The sequence below is a fragment of the Triturus cristatus genome, chromosome 4_1, assembly GCF_964204655.1.
Source record: "Triturus cristatus chromosome 4_1, aTriCri1.1, whole genome shotgun sequence".
NCBI classification, from domain to species: Eukaryota; Metazoa; Chordata; class Amphibia; order Caudata; family Salamandridae; genus Triturus; species Triturus cristatus.
Window position 1 is genome coordinate 30486417 of NC_140585.1, and position 23783 is coordinate 30510199.

The 23783-nt window shown below is 48.7% G+C and overlaps 1 protein-coding gene across 1 annotated transcript in view; it reads right to left on the minus strand.

Moving 5' to 3' along the window:
* TMX2 (thioredoxin related transmembrane protein 2) overlaps nucleotides 1-22854 on the minus strand; it is a 101631-nt gene extending 78777 nt beyond the window's left edge. The window contains exon 1 of the mRNA XM_085651392.1: nucleotides 22610-22854. Coding sequence (XP_085507518.1) covers nucleotides 22610-22798 — 189 coding nt within the window. The 5' untranslated portion in view covers nucleotides 22799-22854. The remainder of the gene's footprint in view (nucleotides 1-22609) is intronic.
* Nucleotides 22855-23783: the final 929 nt, after the last annotated feature.

Sequence of the window (23783 nt, forward strand, 5' to 3'; positions counted from 1 at the left end):
CTGCCGCAGCATGGAATAGGAGACGCTGGGCGTCCGCTGGCCAGTGGAGGCTTGCATGCAGCACCCGGGAGGGACACTGGGCGCACCAGTAACTGCATTGTTTTGTTTCCTGTTTGAACGCAACCACGAGCACCCCCTTAGACTGTATAGTTTGCGAGCTCACTTGAGTGTTTGGACGGCGACCTGTTGTGTGGCCGACCTTTTGGTATTTGGACTTGTTGCCATGTTAAGGCTTTTTGTATTCCCCCTATTCCCTACCCCACTACCCTGTTGGAGATCATGGTACTGCGAATATGACACCTATGACAGTTGCACGGCTGGGACGGGCTACTGGAGCTGGGGGGTCTCCGACCGGGGGACCGCACCTTGGGGGGAGGGATGGCGCGCAGGCATGAGTAGCTGACATGACTGATATACAAATATGCACCTGGAACGTCAGGGGAATGCACACACCAACCAGACGCTATCAAATCTACTCTTACCTAAAGCGCCACCGCATCAACATAGCACTGCTCCAAGAGACCCATTTAAACGGTGCTGAGGTGCAAGCGCTGCGCCGTCGATGGCGGGGGCAGCTTTACGCTACGGAGTACTCCTCCTATGCGCGTGGCACGCTGATATGGATACGCCCTGGGACCCCCTGGGTAACTACGGAGGTGGCGGTGGATGGGGAGGGCAGATATGCGGCTGCGCAGGGCAGATTAGATGGCCAGCCTCTCACGCTAATGTCCCTCTATGCCCCCAATGTAGATCAGGGCGGCTTTCTGGCGCGAATCTCACAGGCCATGGCACCATGGCACGCAACCTCGTGGATAATAGGGGGCGATTACAATTGCACACTAGATACAGCGCTGGACCGCTCCTTCCCACCCCCCGCTAATGCCTCTACACGGGGAGCCACAAAAGCGTTGCTGGAGTGGGCTGCACAGTGGGACCTACATGATGTCTGGCGGCAACGCAACCCGGGGGCGCGGACATACTCTTACTACTCCGGCGCTCACGACTTGCACGTCCGCCTGGACAGGTTCATGGCTTCCGCTGCCCTCCTACCCCACGTGACGGACACACAATACATGGGCCGCACGCACTCGGACCACAACCCACACTTCATGACACTGGCCTGGGCGCGTCCGCACCCTCCTGTCCCCACTTGGCGTTTGCAGCCTGCGCTGCTGCTGGACGCGGCTTTCCGAGACAACTTGCTCACATGCATTGCGCAATACTTCGAGGACAACGCTGGCACGGCGTCAACTCCACAGACGGAATGGGACGCCTTTAAGGTGGTACTCAGGGGACATTGCCTACGCGCACAGGGGCACATAAGGCTCCAATTGGAGAGGGACCTGACCAGCTTGGAGTCGGACTTACTGCCACGGGAGGAGGGGGCTGTGGCTGGCGACGGGGGTCCGCTACAAGAGGCCCGCGCAGAGCACGTGCGCCTTTTAGAGCGGCTCCGGAACATAAACTATGCCGCGCACTCGGCGAGGACGCATCACCTGGGCGACAGACCTGGCAGACTCTTAGCGTGGCTCATCTCTCAGGAGACCCGCTCGACACCAGTGGCGGCTGTACAGACGGAAGGGGGGGACTTAGTGTACACGCAAACCGGTATTCACGAAGCCTTCACGGCTCACTATGCAGGGCTGTATCGCTCCCGTTTGACGGCTCCTCCTATGGCTATTGCTGACTACCTCTCCCCCCTGCCAATGCCGCACCTAACTATTGCGCAGCAGGACGAACTAGGTGCCCCCCTGGAACCTGATGAGCTCCGAGAAGCCATCTTTAACCTGTCAAATGGTAAAACGCCGGGCCCGGATGGACTGCCGGCCGAGATGTACAAGGCCGGCTCGGATATTCTCATTCCGGAGCTGCTGAAGATGTACACCGCGGCAGCAGAGACTGCCGCTCTGCCCCCCACATTAAATGAAGCCACGCTGGTCTCTATTCTTAAACCCGGCAAGGATGGTGCACAGGTGGGCTCTTATCGCCCATTGGCACTCCTGAACACAGATTATAAAATCTTGGCCTCTACTTTGGCTAGAAGACTGGCCCCCCATGTGCCCACCTTAATACACAGTGACCAGAACGGGTTCGTCCCCACACGCCACACTTCCTTTAACATACGCCGCCTCTTCCGGGTGCAGGAGTACGCTACACGGCAGTGGCCGCGAGCGGGATGCCTCATATTGGATCTAGAGAAGGCTTTCGATTCTGTGGAGTGGCCGTACCTGCGGGCGGTTACAGAGAAATATCGACTGGGGGGGGGGGATACCAGACTATGATTGGCCTGCTCTACGGCAGACCGACAGTCCGGGTTCGCACAGGCCGCCTCATCTCGGACACCATCCGGGTCTGCAGGGGCACCCGCCAGGGCTGCCCGTTGTCGCCACTGCTGTTCTCACTGGCCATGGAGCCATTGGCCACGACCCTTAGAGCACACGGGCTGGAATGGGGAATCCCGCTGGCGGATGGAATACACGCCGTGTCACTGTATGCAGACGATTTGCTACTGTACGTCAGGGACATAACCGCCATCCCTGCCTCCCTCGCTGGCGTTTTCCGCACTTTTGAAGGAATATCGGGCCTCAGGGTTAACTGGGCCAAGTCGGGGGCGTACCCCTTCAACCCTGATGTACAGGAATGTGACATCCGGCTGGGGGGAGACAGGCTACAATGGCATCCCACCACTTTCCGATACCTCGGGATACAAATCTACCGCACACCGGCGGATGTCTTGGAAGGGAACATTTGCCGTGCGATCGCTTCTATCCGAGCGCAAATTAGCTTTTGGAACACCCTCCCCCTGAACGTGCCCAGCCGTGTGGCGCTAGCCAAAATGATTGTGCTACCTCGCCTTCTCTACTACTTCGCGAACATGCCTCTGTATGTGCCCGTCAGGCTCTTTCGAGACCTAGAGGCACTGCTCCGTTCGCTCATCTGGAACAAGGGAAGGCCACGAGTGGCGCTGACTAAATTATATATGCCCACAGACTCGGGGGGTCTGGCGGTTCCTAATCTGGAGCTGTATTACCTCGCAGCGCAGATGCAATGGGTGGCGGGATGGCTGAGCGGCAAACACCTCGAAGACACGGCCACACATATGGCTACAAGGACGCAAACGCACATTAATGCGCTGTTCCATCCGATAACCCGCGCACCCTGCCCCTCCCAGATCTACCTGGCAGTGGCGCGCAGATGCTTTCTGAGGAGCCTTCGTCTCACGCGCGCTACGAAACCTTATGCCCCTAGCGTGCCACTTTTGGGTATGCCCAGCCCGACGGGGCCGCTCACGGCGGCTCGCTTAGCTGGCTGGGACCAGGCGGGGGTGGACACGCTGAGTGACCTATATGCTGATGGCGCATTGCTCACGTTCGCCAACCTGTCTGAAGACTCGACCCTCCCGGCGGGGCAGTTCCTCCTACATGCTTCCATTCTGCGCACACTCACGGCTTCCTGGGGTGACATGACAGATGAGCCCCCGACACATACCTTTATGCAGTACCTACACGTTATGGGCCATGGCGCGCACGTCGTACACTGGCTGGCGCAGGCGCTGCAGACGCACTCGCAGCCCACGAGGGAGCGCTGGGCGACGGACAGGGGAAGAGACTGGACGGACAAGGAATGGGCGATGATACTGGCCGGCCCAACGAACATCCCACGCAACCCCCGCTTTAAACTTATACAGTACTACATCCTGCAGCGCGCATACCTCACCCCTGATAAAATTAACAGATATTTCGCGAGGACAGACGCAACCTGCCCGCGCTGCTCCTTGCCGGGAGCGGACCTTTTACACATGCTATGGCACTGCCCGGAGATACAGGCATACTGGGGCACGGTGCTGTCACTGCTCGCGTGCGGCGCAGATGGGCGGCTCCCGCACACGTGGGAAACATGCATTCTAGGGCTCTACAGGCGCACAAAAGACAATAAGGTGCAGGCACGCTTTTGGGACATGGGTCTTATCACGGCCAAACGCATGATTACCAAGCACTGGAAGGCAGTGGCTTCCCCGCACGTACGCCACTGGAGAGCCTCCTTTGTTAATTGGGCGCAAGCAGAGAGCGCGGTGCTCCTTCGCGAGGAAACGGCAGGGCTCCGGAAGTTCCCCATCGCACACCTCTGGGACACTCTCCTTGGGACATTCCAGGGGGCTTGCCGGGATAGGGGGATAACCTGAATCCCTGAGATATGTTGCACCCCCGCTGACGGGACAGCGCCGGCCTTGGGGCTGCTGGGAGGACGATGCTTGTCTCCCCCCCCCCCCCCCCTTTTTGCCCCTGCTTGCCCCTGACGCCCTGGGGATACTGGTGGGCGGGTGCGGACGCGGACACTAGGGAGTCTTGACCTCCCTGAAAGCCCTCTGTCTCTTTTGTTCCCCTCTCCTGACTTGCGACCCCCCGCGCACATCGCGCAGTCCTGCCGAGCCCAGCCTGACAGCCAATGACCCTCCTGCTCTGCTGCAGACCGATCTCCCCCCCCCCTTCTTCACTCCCCCTCTCCCCCTCAGCCCTGTTTGAGTTTATGACCTTAACCCTAGCACATCTTTTTGCTATGCATACACGGGATAGATAAGGACTATGATGCTGCACACCAGGCTCGCCAGCTCTATGCGCTGCCATATGTATAGCTGTGAGCTATACTGGGTTATCCTTGCCGCGCTGCGGCCTGCACTCTGAGCGCGCTACTGGCGTTCGACCACCCGGAGGCCTCTACATTCTGGGGACATGGTGACGTCCGCTGGGTCACTGACTTGGGGCTTGGGTGGCAGCCGGCATAGCTGTGGAGTGGGCTAGATCACAGCGCCATCCTCTACCGTTGATAGCATGCACCTGAGACACCTCTACAACTAAAAAAAGCACATACGTAACATTCCGCGCCTACTCCCTTTACAACGCACACACCCCCCCTTCTGCGTGCATGTCATCCTGAATAATGCCGCCGGACCTCCGGGTTGTCGGCTAAATGGCCGTGTTCTTATCTCTGGTGATGTACACTTGATTTAACTGCTTTACCACCTGGACGGTGAATGTGCGTTGTAAGATGACATAAATGTGCACAATAAAGGTTTTCCAAAAAAAAAAAAAAAAACAATACAGTCTCCACTGATATTTTTGTGTTGTCGGCCCACCCAGCTCACCCGACGGGTTGATATAATCTCATTAGAAATGTCCCATCTTGCTCCTTTGTGTTTGGTCAGCCAATCTATGCATTTATTGTGTAGTTGTGCCCATGACTCACTTTGACCTTCTTTAAGGGCAGGGACACCTGCTAGAACCAAAACATATGGGCAAGCTTCTGGGGGTAGGTGGAGCGGCGGCCCTAAATTATTAATAGCTCTATTTCTTTCAGGTACGCCTCCTTTATTAGTTACACCATCCAGGATATTACCTGTCCTAGTCAATGGGGTAGCTAAAGGAGCAGCAGTGGCCATAACATTTGAACTTACAGTTCTGGCCGTTACTGATCCTGCCACCTCGGAGGGATCATGTGTTGAAACAATAGTCCGTACAGGTGGGGTATTGGCTAGGCTGCTATTAGAGGGCGCAGTTTTAGCTATGATAGGGCCTTTAATCTTACTATAGCCAGGGTCTGTGATGACTGCCGAACCCCTCTCCCTCAGGTCATTACATAGTGATTCTAGCTTATCCATGAATTTCTCTCCCCGGAGGGTGTCTATACTAATAATACCTTTCCTTTTAGTTTCCTCTTTTTTTACAAGGTTTTCGATTTTATCAAGTCTCTTAAAAATAATATTAAATTGTTTGGCTATTTGAACTTCAACTTGTTTAAAAATTGTGTCCACGATAGTTTCAATCAAATTGCCATTGGGTTTAGGTTGAATATTTCTGTCAAAGAACTCAGTCTGTGTACTGGTAGAATTATCAGTGCCCTCAGGTTGCAACATAAGGTCCTCACAGGTGGCTTTATCCAGAGCTAAAGACTGTGTTCGGCAAGTATAAACAGAGAGTTTCTCAACACCATCGTTCACTGGTAATGATGGAGACGGAAAATCCTCAATGACAATTGGTGCGACTATTTCGCAGTCTTTAACTTTATTCCACATGCTCTGTGGAGTAGGTTGGTTTATACGGCGGCTTGGTTGCTTTCTTTTGTTTATAGCGCTTTTCACAGGGCCTCTCTTGCGTTTTTCCCTTGTTGTTTTGTTAGTACATGGTGCTTTATCCATTTCAGGTTCCACTAAACGGTCAGTAACAAGGTTAGTAACCGAACTAATGACTCCAGTTTGAAATGTGGGTTTAATAACCATTACTGTGGGGGAGAGCGGGAGCCCCAGATTTGGTGCAGTCTTAGGGGATTGAGAACATAGGGGAGTAATATTTGATAATCCTATGGACATCCTTCTTTCGGTGTCAGCAATTTCATTGGTTACCATGGTTAAAGCATTAGCCAACAAAGTATCAAACGAAGTAGGCTGCTCAATGGGTACGAAAGGGTCTGCATGAGCAGGCATGGTCGTGCGTTTCCCCATATTGGATATTTTTACCTGTGCAATCAATGGCGAAGGGGAGACGGCCCGCCCGACCACAGGAGACCACTGAGGGCCACAGAGGGCCCGCCCTTTGCCCGGGCTTAGCCCGGCGTCCGCCCGCGCGCGTCCCGCGACGCGGAGGGAGGACCAGAGATTTAAGCGCCTCCGGGCGCGTTCTTCGTCGTCACACGCCGCTGGGGCGCCTGGGAGCGGTAGTTCCCCGCTCCGTGGCAGCGCGATGGAATGGCGGCGAAAGGAGCCCCGGGAAACAACAATGGAGCTTCAGGTACGTTGGAGGGGACACGGGCAGCGCCTCGCGGTTCCCTCTTTGCTTTTCCTGCTTCCCCGCTCCACCGAGGGAGGACCAGAGAGTCCTGGGTACACTCAGTCAAAGTACATACAGCAATTCAGCAAAAACGAGGGGGCATACCATGCAAGAAAGATGGCACTTTCTCACAGTAGGCTTCATGGATGTTTTTACTTTTAATGTATAGATGTGTTATTTATTTCTGTGAACTTGTTTTATTGTTTCAGGGGTATTCTGCTTTTGTGTTGATAACTATGACATTGACTGCATCCTGCATAAAATGGTGCACAGATCACAAGTGTAAATATAGGGGGCTCTGAGGCAAGAGTACAGCAGCAAGTACCACGGGTGGTGCCCGGCAGGTGAAAGACTGCCCCAAGAGCGCTTCTTAGATATAGGGGTACAGTGGAACAAGTTTTGGAACCCTTTTAAAAATAAAGTTCTGTGAAGGGTCACTCCAGAGGGAGAACGGGCTGGCAGTGTTATTGAGTGTTCCTTTCCGCCCCGGCCACTGGACTCACATGGCCCCTTTAACGCGAACTGGGAATTCCTGGGGGAGGACTCCGCAGGAACCACGTCAGCAACGACGAGCCAATCAGGAGAGACGCTCCCACGTGAGTGGGACCCGGAAGAGGAGGACAGCGCGAAAGCCGGAGAGAGAGTCGAGAGCGGAGAGAAGGAGGCACTACGGAAGCAAGGAAGCGTAGGAGACGGAGAGAGAGCAATCGAAGGGACCGAAGGAAGCCGAGTCGCGCAGTCGACGGAGCCAGGAGGCCAACAGATACGCCACTCGCCCCGCCACGTTCCTGGAGGAGCGTGGCTGGGAAAGGTACGGGATCGCATCCTGAGCTTTTCACTTTCACGGGGAGGGACAGAGTAATTTGTGTGAGGTAGGTCACGGAGCGGCGGGAGCCCGCGGGTTGGGTGTTGTCTTTTGGTTTTCTTCACCCCATAAACACGCCTCTGGACCTAGGGTCCTCTCGTTTTTGATTGACGCACGACTGAGACGGTGGCAGCCCCGGTGACCCCTCACTCCCATTCCCCCTCACGTAGCGTACGCCCCCTTCAATCCTACTCACCTTTGTGTCCCTGTGTTTCTTCCTTGTTCTCTTTGGCACCACCGAGGAAGAGACGTCCCCGGAGAAGGAAACCGTGCCCAGGACTCCCCCAAGCAGGAAGACGTCGAAGCATACGGGACACTTTCCGAGACTGTGAACGTAACGCAATAAAGCAGAGTGTTCAACACAGTAGCGGGTCGTGGTTTTCTTACAACCCCTCCATCCGCCTTATTACACAGGGCCAAACAGTAAATGTCAGAGCTCCTTTGAGAGCATTCATCTACACCCTCCACGAGTAGGGGTGGGGGACTAGCCCCAGCAGAGCAGGCAGATCAAAGGCCTTTTTTTGGTCATGCTTGGGGTCCAGGACTTGCACAAGAGCAAAGGGACTGGAGACTGGAAGGCAGATGTGTTAGTGGGTTGTGCAAAGGGATGGAGGAAAGGGCACATACCAAACTGTAGTCTATCGAGCACTGTGTTGCACCGAAACATTGAAGTCAGCAAGAGCTATTAAATGCTGAAGCATCGTAAGCATATCTGACCACAGAAGTTCCCGCTGCTTGTTGACCTTTAGTGATTTTAAGCGTACAACCCCAAAGCTTTTTAAAGATACAGCTCTCCTTGTTCACGTTTCATCAATGCGAGGCACAGCGGATGTGTGACTCCTTCATTTCCATTTCGATTCTTCTGTTTCTAAGAGTGTGCAATGAGGCACTACCAATGATACAGCACACACAAAATATTGACTTGATGTGAATGGCAACCCGTCTGATATTTGCAAATAATTGTACAGAACGTGGTGCAATCTGCGACGTGTGAATGGCTCTCTTATGAGGGTTGTTTAAGAAGGAATCTGCAGAAACCAGTGCCCATTACACTGCTTGAGGTGACATTTCATAATCCCATCTACTGTGGTTCTGTCGCTATAATACATTATTTCTTGTCGAGAGGCTTTTGCACAGTAGATAAAGAATGTGTCTGTATGTAAGCTTGCAAGTTCTTTGCTTGTTTATCAGTGCTATGTTGTGTTAGTTAGACTTGTAGAGGGCACTAATCACTCGTAAGGGTATCCAGGCGCTTGAGCGGGTGAGAGGGCGATTGATCCCTGCAGAGTTATTGTAAATACCAAGCCTCATGAAGGTCGGCGACACAGGGGGATGTGGATGGATCGTAAAGACAGCGATGAGGGCTTTCAAGAGTAAAGATAATGAAAATTAACAGAAACTAACCAGGCATTATGCTTCCCACCCTCCATCCGGAGTAAACCACAGCCGCGACTGGGCTTCAATTTCAAGAGTCAGAAATACAAGAACTAACTCTGCAGCACTCATTTCATTTCACGAATTTAACAAAATAAAACATACTTTAAAAAACCTTTCACCACTGGTTTCATAGTGTCTATTCAGAATATCTAAAACATATTGGGGGACGCCCAAGTCTCAGCTGTACACATTTCATTTAATGGAAATCCCTGATGCCCAGCACATGAGGTAGCCATCCCCCCTCCCCCCAATAGATCTCCCCTGTATTTCTCTAGAATTAGAATGTCCTAGACTATACTTTGGAAATAGAAGAGTAAATCCATCTACTAATAGTCATGTTAGAGGCTTTGACTCCCTGCTCTGAGTTTTGAAAAGTAACCAACACATGATCAGTTTTACTGACGAGCTTAGACGTGTCCAAATAATGGAAAGGGCTCCTTTGCTATCCAAAAGATGCGGTGTCCTATCCTCTTCTGAAGCTGTGAGAAGGAAAAAACTAGGTAAGAAAATGTCCTGCTCTTTATGTACCTTTCATAGAACTTTAGGTAGAAAATCAGGAAAAGGGTTTAAGAGGACACAATCTTTTAAAACGGAAAGGAAAAAAAAGGTTTACTTAGAAGTGCTGCCAATGCGCCTAGCAGGAGTAACAGCTACTAGGAAAGAAGCCTTCACAGTTAAGTAGCTTAGGTCTATAGAAATTAAGGGTTCAAAGGGAACATCTTCCACGAGTCTCAACACGAAGGAAAGTTCCCAAAGAGGTACAGAAGTTCAGTTCAGAGGTCTTGGGAATGGTACAAAGGGAAAAGAGAGTACCTGCCACGAATAGATCACATTAAGGCCCTAAAAAAAGGTCCAGATACTTGAGAGACAACCACCAAAAGGCAAACCGGATCAAGGTAGAAGAAACAGACAAATAGGGTCTAAATAAATTAGAATGTTTTTAGAAAAGAGTCTTTTTTTTTATATTTTATTTCATCATTATTATTTACGTTGATGTGAAATTCATTTTTGATACATATAATAAAAAATTGAACAGAATAAATCAAGAAGAATAGTGAAACAAAACATCAAAGTAATGCAGTTTCTATACAGAAAGTTGCTAACAGTCCCAAAGGTGCTCCTTCAAACAAACAAACATTCATACCATCACGTATCCAACAACCACATCAAAAAACATATAACATTAATACATCTTTATAAAAACATACAGCAGATTGGAATAGTTATTTAACAGCTGAAATCTGAAACATGGATGGACTTAAAACAGTCCAAGCGGCTAAAAAGGCACACAAAAAAGCCACGTTGGTAGTAGCCGGAAGTGCGATAACAAAATGCCAACGCGCGTTTCGGTGAACAAGCCCCAACGGGGGCTGCACCTTCTTCAGGGCGAAGGAGGACAAAGATGGTGGGACAGGCACACCATTAAAGGCGAGAAGGGCCAAACACTGCTCAGAGGTCACGCGTTCTTCATATCGAGAACTAGACCACACACGGGTTCTCAAGCGTTATACGTGACCACCCCCGATAGCGGTAATTTTTCAGAGCGATAGAGAGTGTCTGCAGGCAGATGAGTGCCTCACGAGATCCAAGACCCGTAGTGAGGTCGTCCCAAAGTAAGAGGGAAGATTTTCCCTATGACAGGATACAAGATGGGTGTACCAGGAGTCCCTCGGTCAAAAGAACTGATACGACTTTTCGGTAGGTGGGAGACGAGGGAGGGTGCACCAAGTTTGATTCGACTGGCAGGCGACCAAGCGGATTTCGAGCACAGATCTCTGCGGAGACACGGACGATCGGCGGCTTCCGGTCTTGGGAATGGTAACCTTTCTTAGTAAAACACGTACTACATAGTCATCTTCACCAAAACCTCTTCAGGGTTCTCAGAAGACTTTAATGGCAGAATGGCCATTGAGATCTTAAAGTGGAAACTGCCAATTTCAGTTTAAATCCATCATTCAGGAACTGGAGTAGATAAGAAAAGGCAAAGTCGCACCAATGGTGAAAGACTCACAACGTTTAGAGTAACAGTTTGAGGTGGCTAGACATCTGGATTCCTTCATCAACTGCGCTTGATGCTCAGGGATCACAGTTTTGTAGCGTGACATCTCGACCACCAGACAGACACAGAAAGCTTTGCTACAGGAAGACACCATCGAGTGCGTAGAGAACAAGGGGAGAGAGAACTTCCCAGTGAAGAGCTACAGCTGCTGCTTTCACCAGCGGAAACCAGGATCGGTGAGGCCAGTAAGGGAGCCCCGTTATCATTTCTGCTGCTTCTCCTGAATTCTGAAAAGCATCTGAGAGATAAGAGGCAATGGAGGAAAAGCATAGAGGAGTTGATGAGAACATGGTTGTGATAGCGTGTCCGCTTTCAGAAATCTTGGTGTAGGAAAGTGTGAGAAAAATGTCAGCAGGCGAGTGTCTCTTTGGGAGGCAAACAGATCTATAAAAGGTATCCCGAACTTAAGGCAGGTTAGGGAGAACACACATGTAGAGAGGGATACGTGTTGAGATGAGAGGAACACTATGTTGTATTCTCCTTCCCTCTGATGTGAATGGCCCTTAAAGACAATAGATGACCTTCTGCTCAAAATACTATATGTTGAAACACCAGGTTGACAGGACCAGAACTCAATCCCCCGTCTGTTTACATAAGACATGGCTACTGTGTTGTTGGTCTGGATTAGCACAGGATGGTTGCAAATGATTTCCTGAAAGCGCAACAATGACCTGTAAATAGCTGCTCTATCTCTCCAGTTGGAAGACTTGAATTTTTCCTGAACGGGCCATCTTCGTTGAAACATCCTAAAGACACATGTTGCTCCCCACCCCTCCTTTCTGGCATCTGTTGTTATTATCAAAGGACATGGTAGTTATAAAGGAAAGGCCCTCCTGTGAAACTCCACTATTATCCACCATTTTAGCTGTTGTATGGTTTGAGGAGTTACAGGAATTTCTTGATCCCATCCTATCAGAGAACGTTTCCAAAGTTTTAGAGGGGGAATCATTAAAAGCCAGATGTAGTCTGGTCCAGGGACACACACAAAGCCACATGCCCCTATACCTTTAGCTAAAGACTTGCAGGGGCGTCCTTCACCAATAGTGCAGATATTAGAGCAGTTTTAGCCTCTGTGCTCTTACCTCTGGAAGGAAAACCTTCCCTACCTTGGTCTTGAACAGGGCAGCAATGAAAGTAATTTCCTGTTGAGGTTCCAGGTTGCACTACTTGTAATCAATCAGCAATCCATGTCCTTCAAGTAAATTCTTTAATGCTCTCCATCCTTCCAGGATCTTCCCAATAGAGGGAGCTTGGAGAAGCCAGTAGTACAGTATGGGTAAATATTCCAGCCCCGACTGTGAAGACTTTAAATCAATGGTGCAATGGTAGTAAACAATCTTGGTACTTATCTTACTCCAAGGGGAGATTTCAAACTGATAATGTATCTTCCTTACTGCAAGCCTTAGGAACTTTCAATGCTTCCTGCGAACATATATATGGATGTAGGGATTCCTCAGGTCTACTGTTATTAGGAATGCGTTGTACAACACCGGGGGGGGGGGGGGGGGGAGGGGATGGAGGGTCTTCTGTATAGTTTCCATTTTAATAATAATTTTACGGATCTATAAATTCAACCTGCATAGGTCAATAATTATTCTATAATCCCACAATGGTTGTGGCACTAGAAAGACCTTGGAGTAGACACCCTTTAATCTTTTAGATTCCAGTTCTGGTGAGAAAAAGCATTTTTCAGAATTCGTGTCCTGTTCTCAGATATCAAGGCTTGCTTCTTGATCAAAGTTCTGGGCTAGGGCTCCAAAGTCCTACCAATTATGGTCCCAGAGTCCATAGGTAAGGAAATAAAATCTATTCTACTACCTAACTCACCAAGGAATCTCATACAGATTTTTCCCATGCCTTCCTGAAGAGCATTAACCTCCTTCCTACTGGCAACTGTCTTATTAGTCAGGAGCTCTCAGTCTCGGATGGAAGTGAGCTCTTATTTTTCTACTCAGTTTGAGTCCTATATCCCCTACCCTTGTTCTTCTTGGGGTAGAATTATGGCATCTGTGTTGATTTCCTTGATATTGCTGGAAAGAGGATTTGGAATAAGAAGACTACTGGCAAAAAATTTATTCTTTAAATTGTTAATGCAGTTTCTTCTTGAGTTTTACTCCAAAAAAGTGTTGCCCATTCAAAGGGCATCAATAAAAATGTAGATTTCATCACTGAATCTGCTTGCCATTCACATAAGAACAAATTCCTCTTTGCAGCTCCAATGACTAGTTCAACTAGAGTGGTGACTCTTACAAAATTAAATTAAATGTCAGAAAGGAATTCAATCTGCTTTTCAATTTCCTCCAAAAGAGAAGAGCACACTACTAACTTGTGAATGGCCTTAAAAAGATCATTAAATTTCCAAATCCTAGACTGGAACTTAGACACAATAAATTCCAGCCCACGTCCCAAGGTTAAATCCAGAATAGGATTTTTCGACTGCAGAATTAATCTTTTTATCCATTTGGTCTTTTAGAATGCCATGCCATAGAAGGGCGTCCGGCCAAACTGGCTACCAGAGAGTCCACTGCTGCTGAGTCTGGCACAGTCTTATCAATTTGTTCAACTTCATAAACCTACGAATGGAAATTTCCTATTTTCTGAACATAACAGACACAGGAGCATGTATGGGAAGATATAGAAAAGGAACCTTCTGGAACTGCCTTAAAACAGGATTCCCTGAAGCAGTAGGAGTTTCCTTCACAGGAAAACCCATGTTAATGCTTATTCCTGCCAACATTTCTAGCAAAATGTCTTTATATATTTTCCTGTCTGGTCTGAGGGAACAGGTACCATTACCTTTTCTGCTGAATGTGACCAAGAAGAAATAGGAAATTCTGTGCTCACTTTGATTGAGAAGAAGGAGCTTGAAGCTCCATAACTGTCTCCAACTCAACCTTCTTTATAAACTTTTCTAATGAGAGATCCAACGTCTCACTGCTGCATCTTTTAGAGCGAGGGGGAGAGTGATGCAAAGAGGATGGTGATGAAAATTCCACATAATTCCTCTTAGCAGTGCGCTTTCCCATTTTAAAATAGCAGTATGTACAGGTCTGTAGCCAGCTAGAGCAACCTTACCCATAGCACTCTGCCTTTAAAAAGAAAGAGATAGGTGCTATCTAAAACAGAAAGCTTGCAGATTGCGCAGTCCTCACTATTGACAGTGCATGCATACTACTCAGATACTGCAGAAATAAACCAGAGCGGTTCTGTATACATTGTTCATATGGAACACGCTTTACTGAGAAAATGCAAAGGACAGCTCAGACAGACAATGAAGGCCCGGCTCTTCAGCATCAGTTAAATATGGAACAGCCACCCAAACTGATACAAGAGGCCCAGGTCTCCCACATCAGTCAGGTATTTAATTACCTGGATTTTGATCCCATGCCGACAGCCTTTCTCCGGTGCTGAATCTCCTAGACACATTTGTGCATGCCATCAACACGATAAACACTAAAGCATGTATGTACCCAGCACAAAATATCCAGGGAAGCAAACAGCATAACCCAAGGTTGGCAAATGGCCGCCTTCCTCCATACCTGTCTCAGCCATGAGACAGAAGGGAAAAAAACAGAAGTGACCCAGGGAAAGCATCCTGGGTGGGTGGGACTTAGTTTACTTTTTGTTCCTTTCTCCAGTGATAACTGGGACGAGGAGGAGCGGCAATGCTGCCAGGACACTGCATTTTGCGCCCTATGGCTTTTTGGCAGCAATTAATTCTCCTTATATTTGTTATACCAAGCATGCAAGCATAATGTTATCAAGTGCCCAGTGAGTACTGGACTCACGATATTGATATGACACAGAATGAGGTAGGAATTCTAAATAAATGCCTCGTGCATGAAATTGGTACAAATGGCAGTTACACGTGGGATTGTGAAATAATCCGGCATCAAAGTGGTGAGCACAAGATCACACGGAGTCACCAACATGAGTGAGGTTATCAATGATCACCATCAGAGGAAAGGGGTCATGAGGCGTCACAGCTATGGCATAGCAGGGAAGTGTGATCAACCGAGGTCACAAGCATGGGTGTAGTCACCAGGTATCATATGTGCATGTGGTGTCACTGAGGTAAACACAGGGGGGGGGGGGGGGGGGGGGAGACTAGTCAGGGGGTCACTGCCATGGTACGTGAAGCGGACAGGGGTTGCTGCCATGGATATGAGAGGTCATTCAAGGTTAGGAAGGATATCCTAGGCCATCATCACAGCATGTATGTTTTGATGCCACCAAAACACCTTCTTCATACTTTAAGATTTCATTTAACAGACCAGTACACCGTGGGATTCGCAGTCTCACTTCAAGTGAACTGATACAGCTAGAAACAATGAATGGTGAAAGGGAACCCCCAGGACTGGAAGAACTGTATCCAGAGAGGAGTCATCTGGTAAACCCGATAATAAGGTAATTTGCTAACTCTAATTATAAGGAGTCACAAGTAGGTGTCATCTGGTAACCCTGGTTATAAGGGGTCATAAACAGGTGCCATCTGGTAACCCTGGTTGTAAGGGGTCATAAACAGGTGCCATCTGGTAACCCTGGTTGTAAGGGGTCATAAACAGGTGCCATCTGGTAACCCTGGTTGTAAGGGGTCATAAACAGGTGCTAACTGGTAACCCTGCTTATAAGGGGTCATAAACAGATGCCGTCTGGTAACCCTGGTTATAAGGTGTCCCAAACAGGTGCCATCTGTTAACCCTAGTTATAAGGAGTATACTCACGTTATAAGGGGTCACAAACAGGTGTCATCTGGTAACTCTAGTTATAAAGGTGTCATCAGGTAACCCTGGTTATAAAGGGTCACAAACAGGTGCCATCTGATAACCCTGGTTGTAAGGGGTCATAAACAGGTGCCATCTGGTAACCCTGGTTGTAAGGGGTCATAAACAGGTGCCATCTGGTAACCCTGGTTGTAAGGGGTCATAAACAGGTGCCAACTGGTAACCCTGCTTATAAGGGGTCATAAACAGATGCCGTCTGGTAACCCTGGTTATAGGGTGTCCCAAACAGGTACCATCTGGTAACCCTAGTTATAAGGAGTATACTCTCGTTATAAGGGGTCACAAACAGGTGTCATTTGGTAACTCTAGTTATAAAGGTGTCATCAGGTAACCCTGGTCATAAAGGGTCACAAACAGGTTGTAGTAAATAACCCCAAGAATACAGAAATAGTTAGAGGTTGTAGTTTATTCGATAGGATCCTCCAGCCTCTCACAGTGGTCTGTCAACATTCTAAGCGGAGCTTAAGCTCCAACATTCTAAGCCTGGGTGAGCCCATTAGGGGAGGGAGAGGGGGCGGGGGGGGGGGGGGGGAAAGGGACAACGGGAAAAGGACCAGATTACAACACATCTCCCTGCGAAACAGAGAAAATTAAACATGAGTTAACATATCAGAGGAACACTTCCCCTTAGCCCAAAAGCCAAAAATAAGAGTTACATTTTACAGTTTCAGTTAGGGAATAATGCACCAGGAACAATGTAAACCTACAACAGTTCCTTACAGCTGAAGGCTACTACCTCAAAAGACATGAGTGGGACAGGGAAATTAAGGTCCCATTTTGTAGTCCGATTGCCAAGTTGGAGGTTTACGCACCCTTGTCACTTTGGGTTCCCCACTCATGGGCATTACAGGACTACGCTCATTCTCATACATGGGTTTGGCCCCTGTAGTGCTTGGACAACTAGCTATGTTGTCCATACTCCACGTGCCTCCGTCTTCCAGCACAACTGTGTTGTTGTTAACCCGAGTTATTCTCAGTGGTTTGGTAAATGAGGAAGTCTTGGATTTAGACAGGGACGGCCTCTTAACCACCACCCACTGGCCTTCATTCCATTTTTTCTGTGAAGCTCCCCATCGACTGTCGTACCTGCGCTTGTACTCTTGTTGATGTTTGTGAGTTTTCTCCAACACCACATCTCTGTCCACCCACACCGGAGTTCCTCCGTTTAGCCAGTTAGGGGTGAGTTTGGAACCAGGATTCCTGCCTTTGAGAGAAACAAACGGTGACACTCCAGAGACAGCATTGGGCGATGTATGGTATGACCACAGCATTTTCCTAATGGCTTCCTCCACCGGAACCTGGGTGCTCAAAGCAAGCTGGATGGTGTCCTTTAACATCCTGTTTGCCCTTTCCACCAGTCCATTGGCTTTGGGACAGTAGAGTGGGGCCTTGATGTGTGAGATGGACAGCATGGACATGAACTGCTTCATCTCCTCTGAAACGAATTGAACTCCGTTGTCCGTTATTATGACGCCTGGTATACCCTCCATGGAAAAGACGTCTCTCAAAAAACTCAATAGTGCCGCGGTGGTTATGGAAGAAACCATTCTCGTTACAATCCAATGAGAGTGGTAATCTATGAGGACAAACATGAACCTCTGAGACTGGTTCAGTAGGTTTAGGGGACCAATTATGTCCAATCCCAACTTTTCCCATGGTACGGTGGGGACTTCCACCGGGCTTAACGGTGCTTTGCGAACAACTTTGGTTTTGTCACAACAACCACAGGCTGCACAGTTCTTTACTTGATCCTCCACTAGTGAATCCATTCCGGGAAACCAATAGTGTTGCCTGATTTTGCTTTTCGTCTTGCTCCTCCCTGGGTGGCCCTCGTGGGCAATCTGTACTACTCTTTCATACATGTTTTTCGGAGGAATGATCTTGCTTCCTCTACAAATTTGGTTATCAACAATAGATAATTCATCTTGTACTGGCCAAAAATGGCGCATAGACTCCGGCACCTCCTGTTTGTTAGCAGGCCAACCTTTGCTTATCCAATTCCTGAGTGTAGCGAAATCTCTGTCATCACTTATGGATTTCTCCCACTCCTCTCGATTGATTGCTGGAATTTCAACCAACAGAATTGTCTCCTCCGGTGGGTTTTGCATCGGGTTCCCATTGGTCATTGGTAGTCTGGAAAGACAGTCCGCTACCCTATTCTCACTTCCTGGGACATATATCATGGTGTAGTTGAACCCTTGTAGACTCAGCACCCATTTAGAGATACGGGGAGTGGTATTTTCCAAGCGTTTAGTGGAGAATAACGGTAGTAAACGTTTGTGGTCCGTTCTCAACACAAACGGGATGCCCCATAAGAAATACTTAAAGTGGTTTATGGCCCAGTAGCATGCCAAAGCTTCTTTTTCTATTGTCGAGTAGTTCAATTCTGCGTCTCTCAACGTTCTGGAAGCAAAGGCGATTACACTCTCTTGACCGTTAGACCTCTGCGTTAGTGAAGCTCCCAAACCCTTCGCGCTAGCATCAGTGGTGAGAGTAGTTTTTGCATTAGGATTGAAGGCACTCAGAATGGGTGCATCACCAATGGCCTCCTTGATGAGTTGGAAAGCTGATTGGTGATCTTGTTTCCACTCGAATTCAACCCCCTTCTTCAGCAACTCTCTGAGGGGACGCACCTGATCTGCAAAGCTTTTGACGAACTTTGACATGTATTCCGCCAGCCCCAGGAATGATTTGAGTTCATCCTTGTTGGTGGGTGCAGGGGCTAGTTTTACAGAGTCCACCAGACTGGATTTGGGTTTGATTCCCTCACTCGAGATGGTGTGACCTAGATAAACTACAGATTCCACCCCAATTTTACATTTGTCCTTCTGAGTGGTGAAACCTGCCCTACTGAGCCTGGTCAACACTGCTTCCAGAGTTTTATAGTGTTCTTCAACTGACGCACCGTGAATCAAGATGTCGTCCTGGAAACAGAGAACTTTTCCCAAACCTTGTAGTATGTGTTGCATGACGCGTTGAAACACCGCTGCCGCCGATGCCAGGCCAAAAGGTAATCTGGAAAACTGATAAGCTCCATGCGGGGTTATGAATGAAGTGAGGGGCTTCGAATCCGGGTGGAGAGCGACTTGGTGGTACGCCGAAGATAGGTCTAGGACAGTAAAGACTTTGGCTCCATGGATGGCGGACAGCATTTCGTTGATGTTGGGGAGGGGATGTCGGTCAACCCAAATGTTAGAGTTCAAGTCCCTGAGGTCAACACACAGACGGATCCCCTTGTTACCCCCTTTGGCTGCTACCACAATGGGCGCCAACCATTCAGAGCTCTCAATCCTCTCGATGATCTTACACTCTTCCAACCTGTCCAGCTCCTTCTTAAGCGGTTCCCTCGTCAACAGCGGGATAGACCTAGGTTTGTGGATGATGGGTCTAGCATTGGCTTTAAGTTTGATTTTGTGGAGGAAGCCTTTCAGGAGTCCGAGCTTGTCCGTAAACACCTCTGGGAAACGATTGCAGACTTCCATTCCAACACTGGCCCTGTCGATCAGGTACACCGGTTCCGTCGCGTTGGGGTCCAGTTTGATTCCTAAATCCTTTTGGTGTTTCCACCCTAGTAGGTTGGAACCGTTCTTTGTGATGTAGACCTTTCCCACGGTTGATCTGTCCTTAAAATTGATGTTCATGAGACGCATTCCTACCAGTGGTATGGGATCCTGATTATAACCCCCTGGTTTGATGTCTGGAGCTAACAGACTATACACTCCTGTTCCCGACTTAGCCCGAAACGTGGCTTCATTGACGAGTGTATATGGGGAACAGGAATCAGCGTAGACCTCATACTTGACGTTGTCCAGAAATATTTCACATTTGGGGTAGGAAATGCCGTTGCTTTCTGAAACATTGGAAACTTGGAACACTATATCCTCGCTAGGTAGTTGTTGTTCCTGCTCACTGGCTATCATGTGGGTGACACTGTTTTTCGCATTGTGGCATAGTTTGGAGAAGTGGCCTCTTTTCTTGCACTTGCTGCATATAACACCCCTTGCAGGACAGCTAACGCTGTTTGCTAGATGATTGGGATTTCCGCATCTGTAACATTTCAACTTGTTCCCCGATGCAGTATGTACTTCAGTACTGGAAGATGAAGGTTTGTGTTTGTGGTCTTTAACGGAGATCTTGTGTACACTGCTCTCCGCAACTTGTTTTACCTCCACGGCTTCCTTCATTTCATTCATGCAATAAGCTGTATGCTCTATGCTTTTAGCAATATCAATAGCACGTTTTAAATCAGGGGCTTCTGCAAGAAGTCTTTCTTGGATCTTCTTGTTACTGGTACACCTTACAAGCTGATCTCCAATTAGTGACTCCGTTAATACACCAAACTCACACGTAGAGGCTAAACCCCTCAGAACAGCAATGTAATTTATCACCTTTTCGTTCTTTCCCTGAATACGCATAAAACATTTGTGGCGTTCCAACACAATATTAATTTTATCTCCGAATTGAGCTTCCAATTTCAACAATGTTAACTGATATACATCATGTTGGACATCTCCCTCGCCCCCCACTCCCTCATTAGCATTTTCAACAATAGCATCAGGCAAATCATCAAAGATATCCCTCCCATGCTTTCCCAGATTGTGTAGTAGGACATGTTGTTTACGCACTGCAGAAAACCTGTCCCCCCCAATGGCAATAAGGTAGGACTCAAACAGGTTTACCCATTTTTTCCAGGGAATAGTAGGATCCCCGCTCTCATCCAGGAATGGAGGGGGTTGGGACATAGCAAATGCGGACATTATGAAGAACAGAGAGGAAGAGAAAAGTAGAAGAGGGGAGAAAAGGACTAAAGAAAGAGAAGAGAGGAAAAATGAGGTGAGGAAACGAAAGAAACGGGTGGTAGACTGGTACTGGATGACAATAAAGGAATAAGGGAATAAGTTACAAAACCAGTTGTACACCCCAATGTGTAATAGGAAAGGACCCAAGGAGAAAAACACAATGCAGAAGAAACAGAAACTTGCGTGTGCTGAGCCTGTCAGCGAAAAACGAGGCAGGCCAGAAGATCTTGAAAAACTAGAGAAAAGAGTAAATCTTTTCCAGCAGGGGGAGCAGTCCTGAAGAAAATAAGGAGCAGTGTCTTTCCACGGAGCGGCCTCTGGGGAATTCAGTCAGAGGAGGGGCGGAGACACCGGCACTAGGAGGAACGAAGGACGCTACACTGACGAGACAGGAAATCAGAAGGAGACCTCATCGCTGAGGAAAGGCAGCTCACGCGTAATTGGCACACAGCTTCTCCCACGACGTGGCGCTGAAAGCGAGGACCAACAGCAGCTTGCTCTGAATACCAGCCGAACACCAACTGTCGCGCAATAAATGCCAGCTCAGCGCCGATCACCTAGGAGCTCATACCACCGTAGTATGGTTCATCGGGAGGGAAGCTGGGGAGGCGTCCCAATGTGGAGCGGCAGAAAACAGGAAATCGATCACCACAGCTGACCGGGACTCGAGGAAACCAGCGCAGGAGCCTCACAGTGAAACTCTCCACCACGGGGTCAGCAGCGTCGAAGGTGTATACCGCATACAAATCCCTCTTGAGGCGGCCAGTGAGGTAGAACGGGATGCAGAGGGGCGACAACCAGCAGGAAAGTCCGATGAGAGGCAGCAGAATACTGGGGGAAGGATCCGGACCGTCCCCAGTACGGTGAGTTATATCGTCGCCAAATTAATGTAGTAAATAACCCCAAGAATACAGAAATAGTTAGAGGTTGTAGTTTATTCGATAGGATCCTCCAGCCTCTCACAGTGGTCTGTCAACATTCTAAGCGGAGCTTAAGCTCCAACATTCTAAGCCTGGGCGAGCCCATTAGGGGGGGGAGGGGGGGGAAAGGGACAACGGGAAAAGGACCAGATTACAACACAGGTGCCATCTGATAACCCTGATTATAAGTTGTCACAAACAGGTGTCATCTGGTAACCCTAGTTATGAGGGGTCACAAACAGCTGTTATATGGTAACCCTGGTTATAAGATCATCTGCTAACTCTAGTTATGAAGGGTCACAAACAGCTGTCATCTGGTAACCCTGGTTATGGGGTCATCTGCTAACTCTAGTTATGAGGGGTCACAAACAGCTGTCATCTGGTAACCCTGGTTATAAGGTCATCTGGTAACTCTAGTTATGAGGGGTCACAAACAGCTGTCATCTGGTAACCCTGGTTAAAAGGTCATCTGGTAACCCTAGTTATGAGGGGGTCACAAACGGCTGTCATCTGGTAACCCTGGTTATAAGGTCATCTGCTAACTCTAGTTATGAGGGTTCACAAACAGCTGTCATCTGGTAACCCTAGTTATGAGGGGTCACAAACAGGTGTCATCTGGTAACCCTGGTTATGAAATAATGTGGTAACCCTAGTTATAAGGGATCACTAACAGGTGTCCTCTGGTAACCTTGCGATAAGGTCAAATGGTAACGCTAGTTATGAGGGGTAACAAGCAGGGTACATGAGGTCATCAAAGGGGTGCATGAGGTAATCAGAGGGTCGCATGAGGTCATCAGAGGGTCGTATGAGGTCATGACACACACCACGAGCGCTGCAGCGCTCCGGTGCCGCCGGCAGAGGGCGCACAAGGTCAGCCGGCAACAACCCTGGCCCCTTAAGAGCCGTGACGTCACGGGCACTTACCCAGTCAAAGTCGCAGGAGTTGCCGTCCTCGCGCTGGGTAGGCAGTCCCAGGCACAGCGGCGGCGCCTTCCGCACTAGCGGAAAGGCGAGCGACAGCAGAGCCGAGAAGAGGTAGTAGGGCCGCGCCAGCCATCGCGTGAGCCGCGGGGCCGAGTACAGCAGGGCGAGCAGGGGTGCCAGGACCGCCATGGTTCAGGGTTACTGGACTGGAGCAGGTGGTGACGTCATCACGCAGGGAGCAGCCAATCAGACGCTGCGGTGGCAGATCTAAGCAACTCTAAGACGCAACGTCAGACGCCATCATGCAACTGAATCCTTACAAGCAACGACTAGACCGCCTCCTTGATCATATGTATGGCAGGGGCTCGGCGGCCATCTTGAAACGGTTATCTTAGTGATGCAAGGACGGTCATCTTGGGCTCCATGCCAAATTGTGCGAGGACTCTGATAAATGTTTTTGAGCTTGACATTTGTGAGCAGCAACCGCCCCTCCTCACATACTTTCAAAGCAGCAGAAGTTGACTTGCCCTGCCTAGCATATTTTTAATGTCTCAGCTAGACAGCACATGAGCTGTCGTGGAGAGACATGTTGTATGTACTTTGTGGGCTTCAGCCCGCCCCTAGGCTTCCCATTTGCTGACTCCATCCTCACTCTCATATTCTTCCTAACCATTTGTTCCTAGCTTGAACAAGTCATACCTCTTCGTGTGTTTAGCCCTCCTCATTGCACATCACCAAGTAAAGTGTTCTGATTTTTTTTAACCTATTAAAATATTTTTTTCATCACGCAGTTGTACAAAACAACTGAAATATATTTTGAAATGTTTGTACAGTTGACTTATTAGCTATTTAAATATGTGTTAAGAAAAAACTGATACCATACAGCCTTGTATTTCACATGTCATATAGCAGGTCAGACAGTTCACTTTACAAAAACCTGGAACTTTGCAGTTAGAGAAGAAAAAATAATAGACAATTTTCCAGGATTCTCAACAAGAATTTTCAATTTCATTAATGACACGGAGGCGAGGATTATGCTGATCTCTCTCTACTGTTTCTTTTTCAGTAGCCAATCAACTAAAAACTTTAATAATACTTGGGGCAACTTGCTGGTGTGACGAGCAGTGTGCGACCAACCTTTGCATAAAAAACTTTAATAAACACTACATTTGAG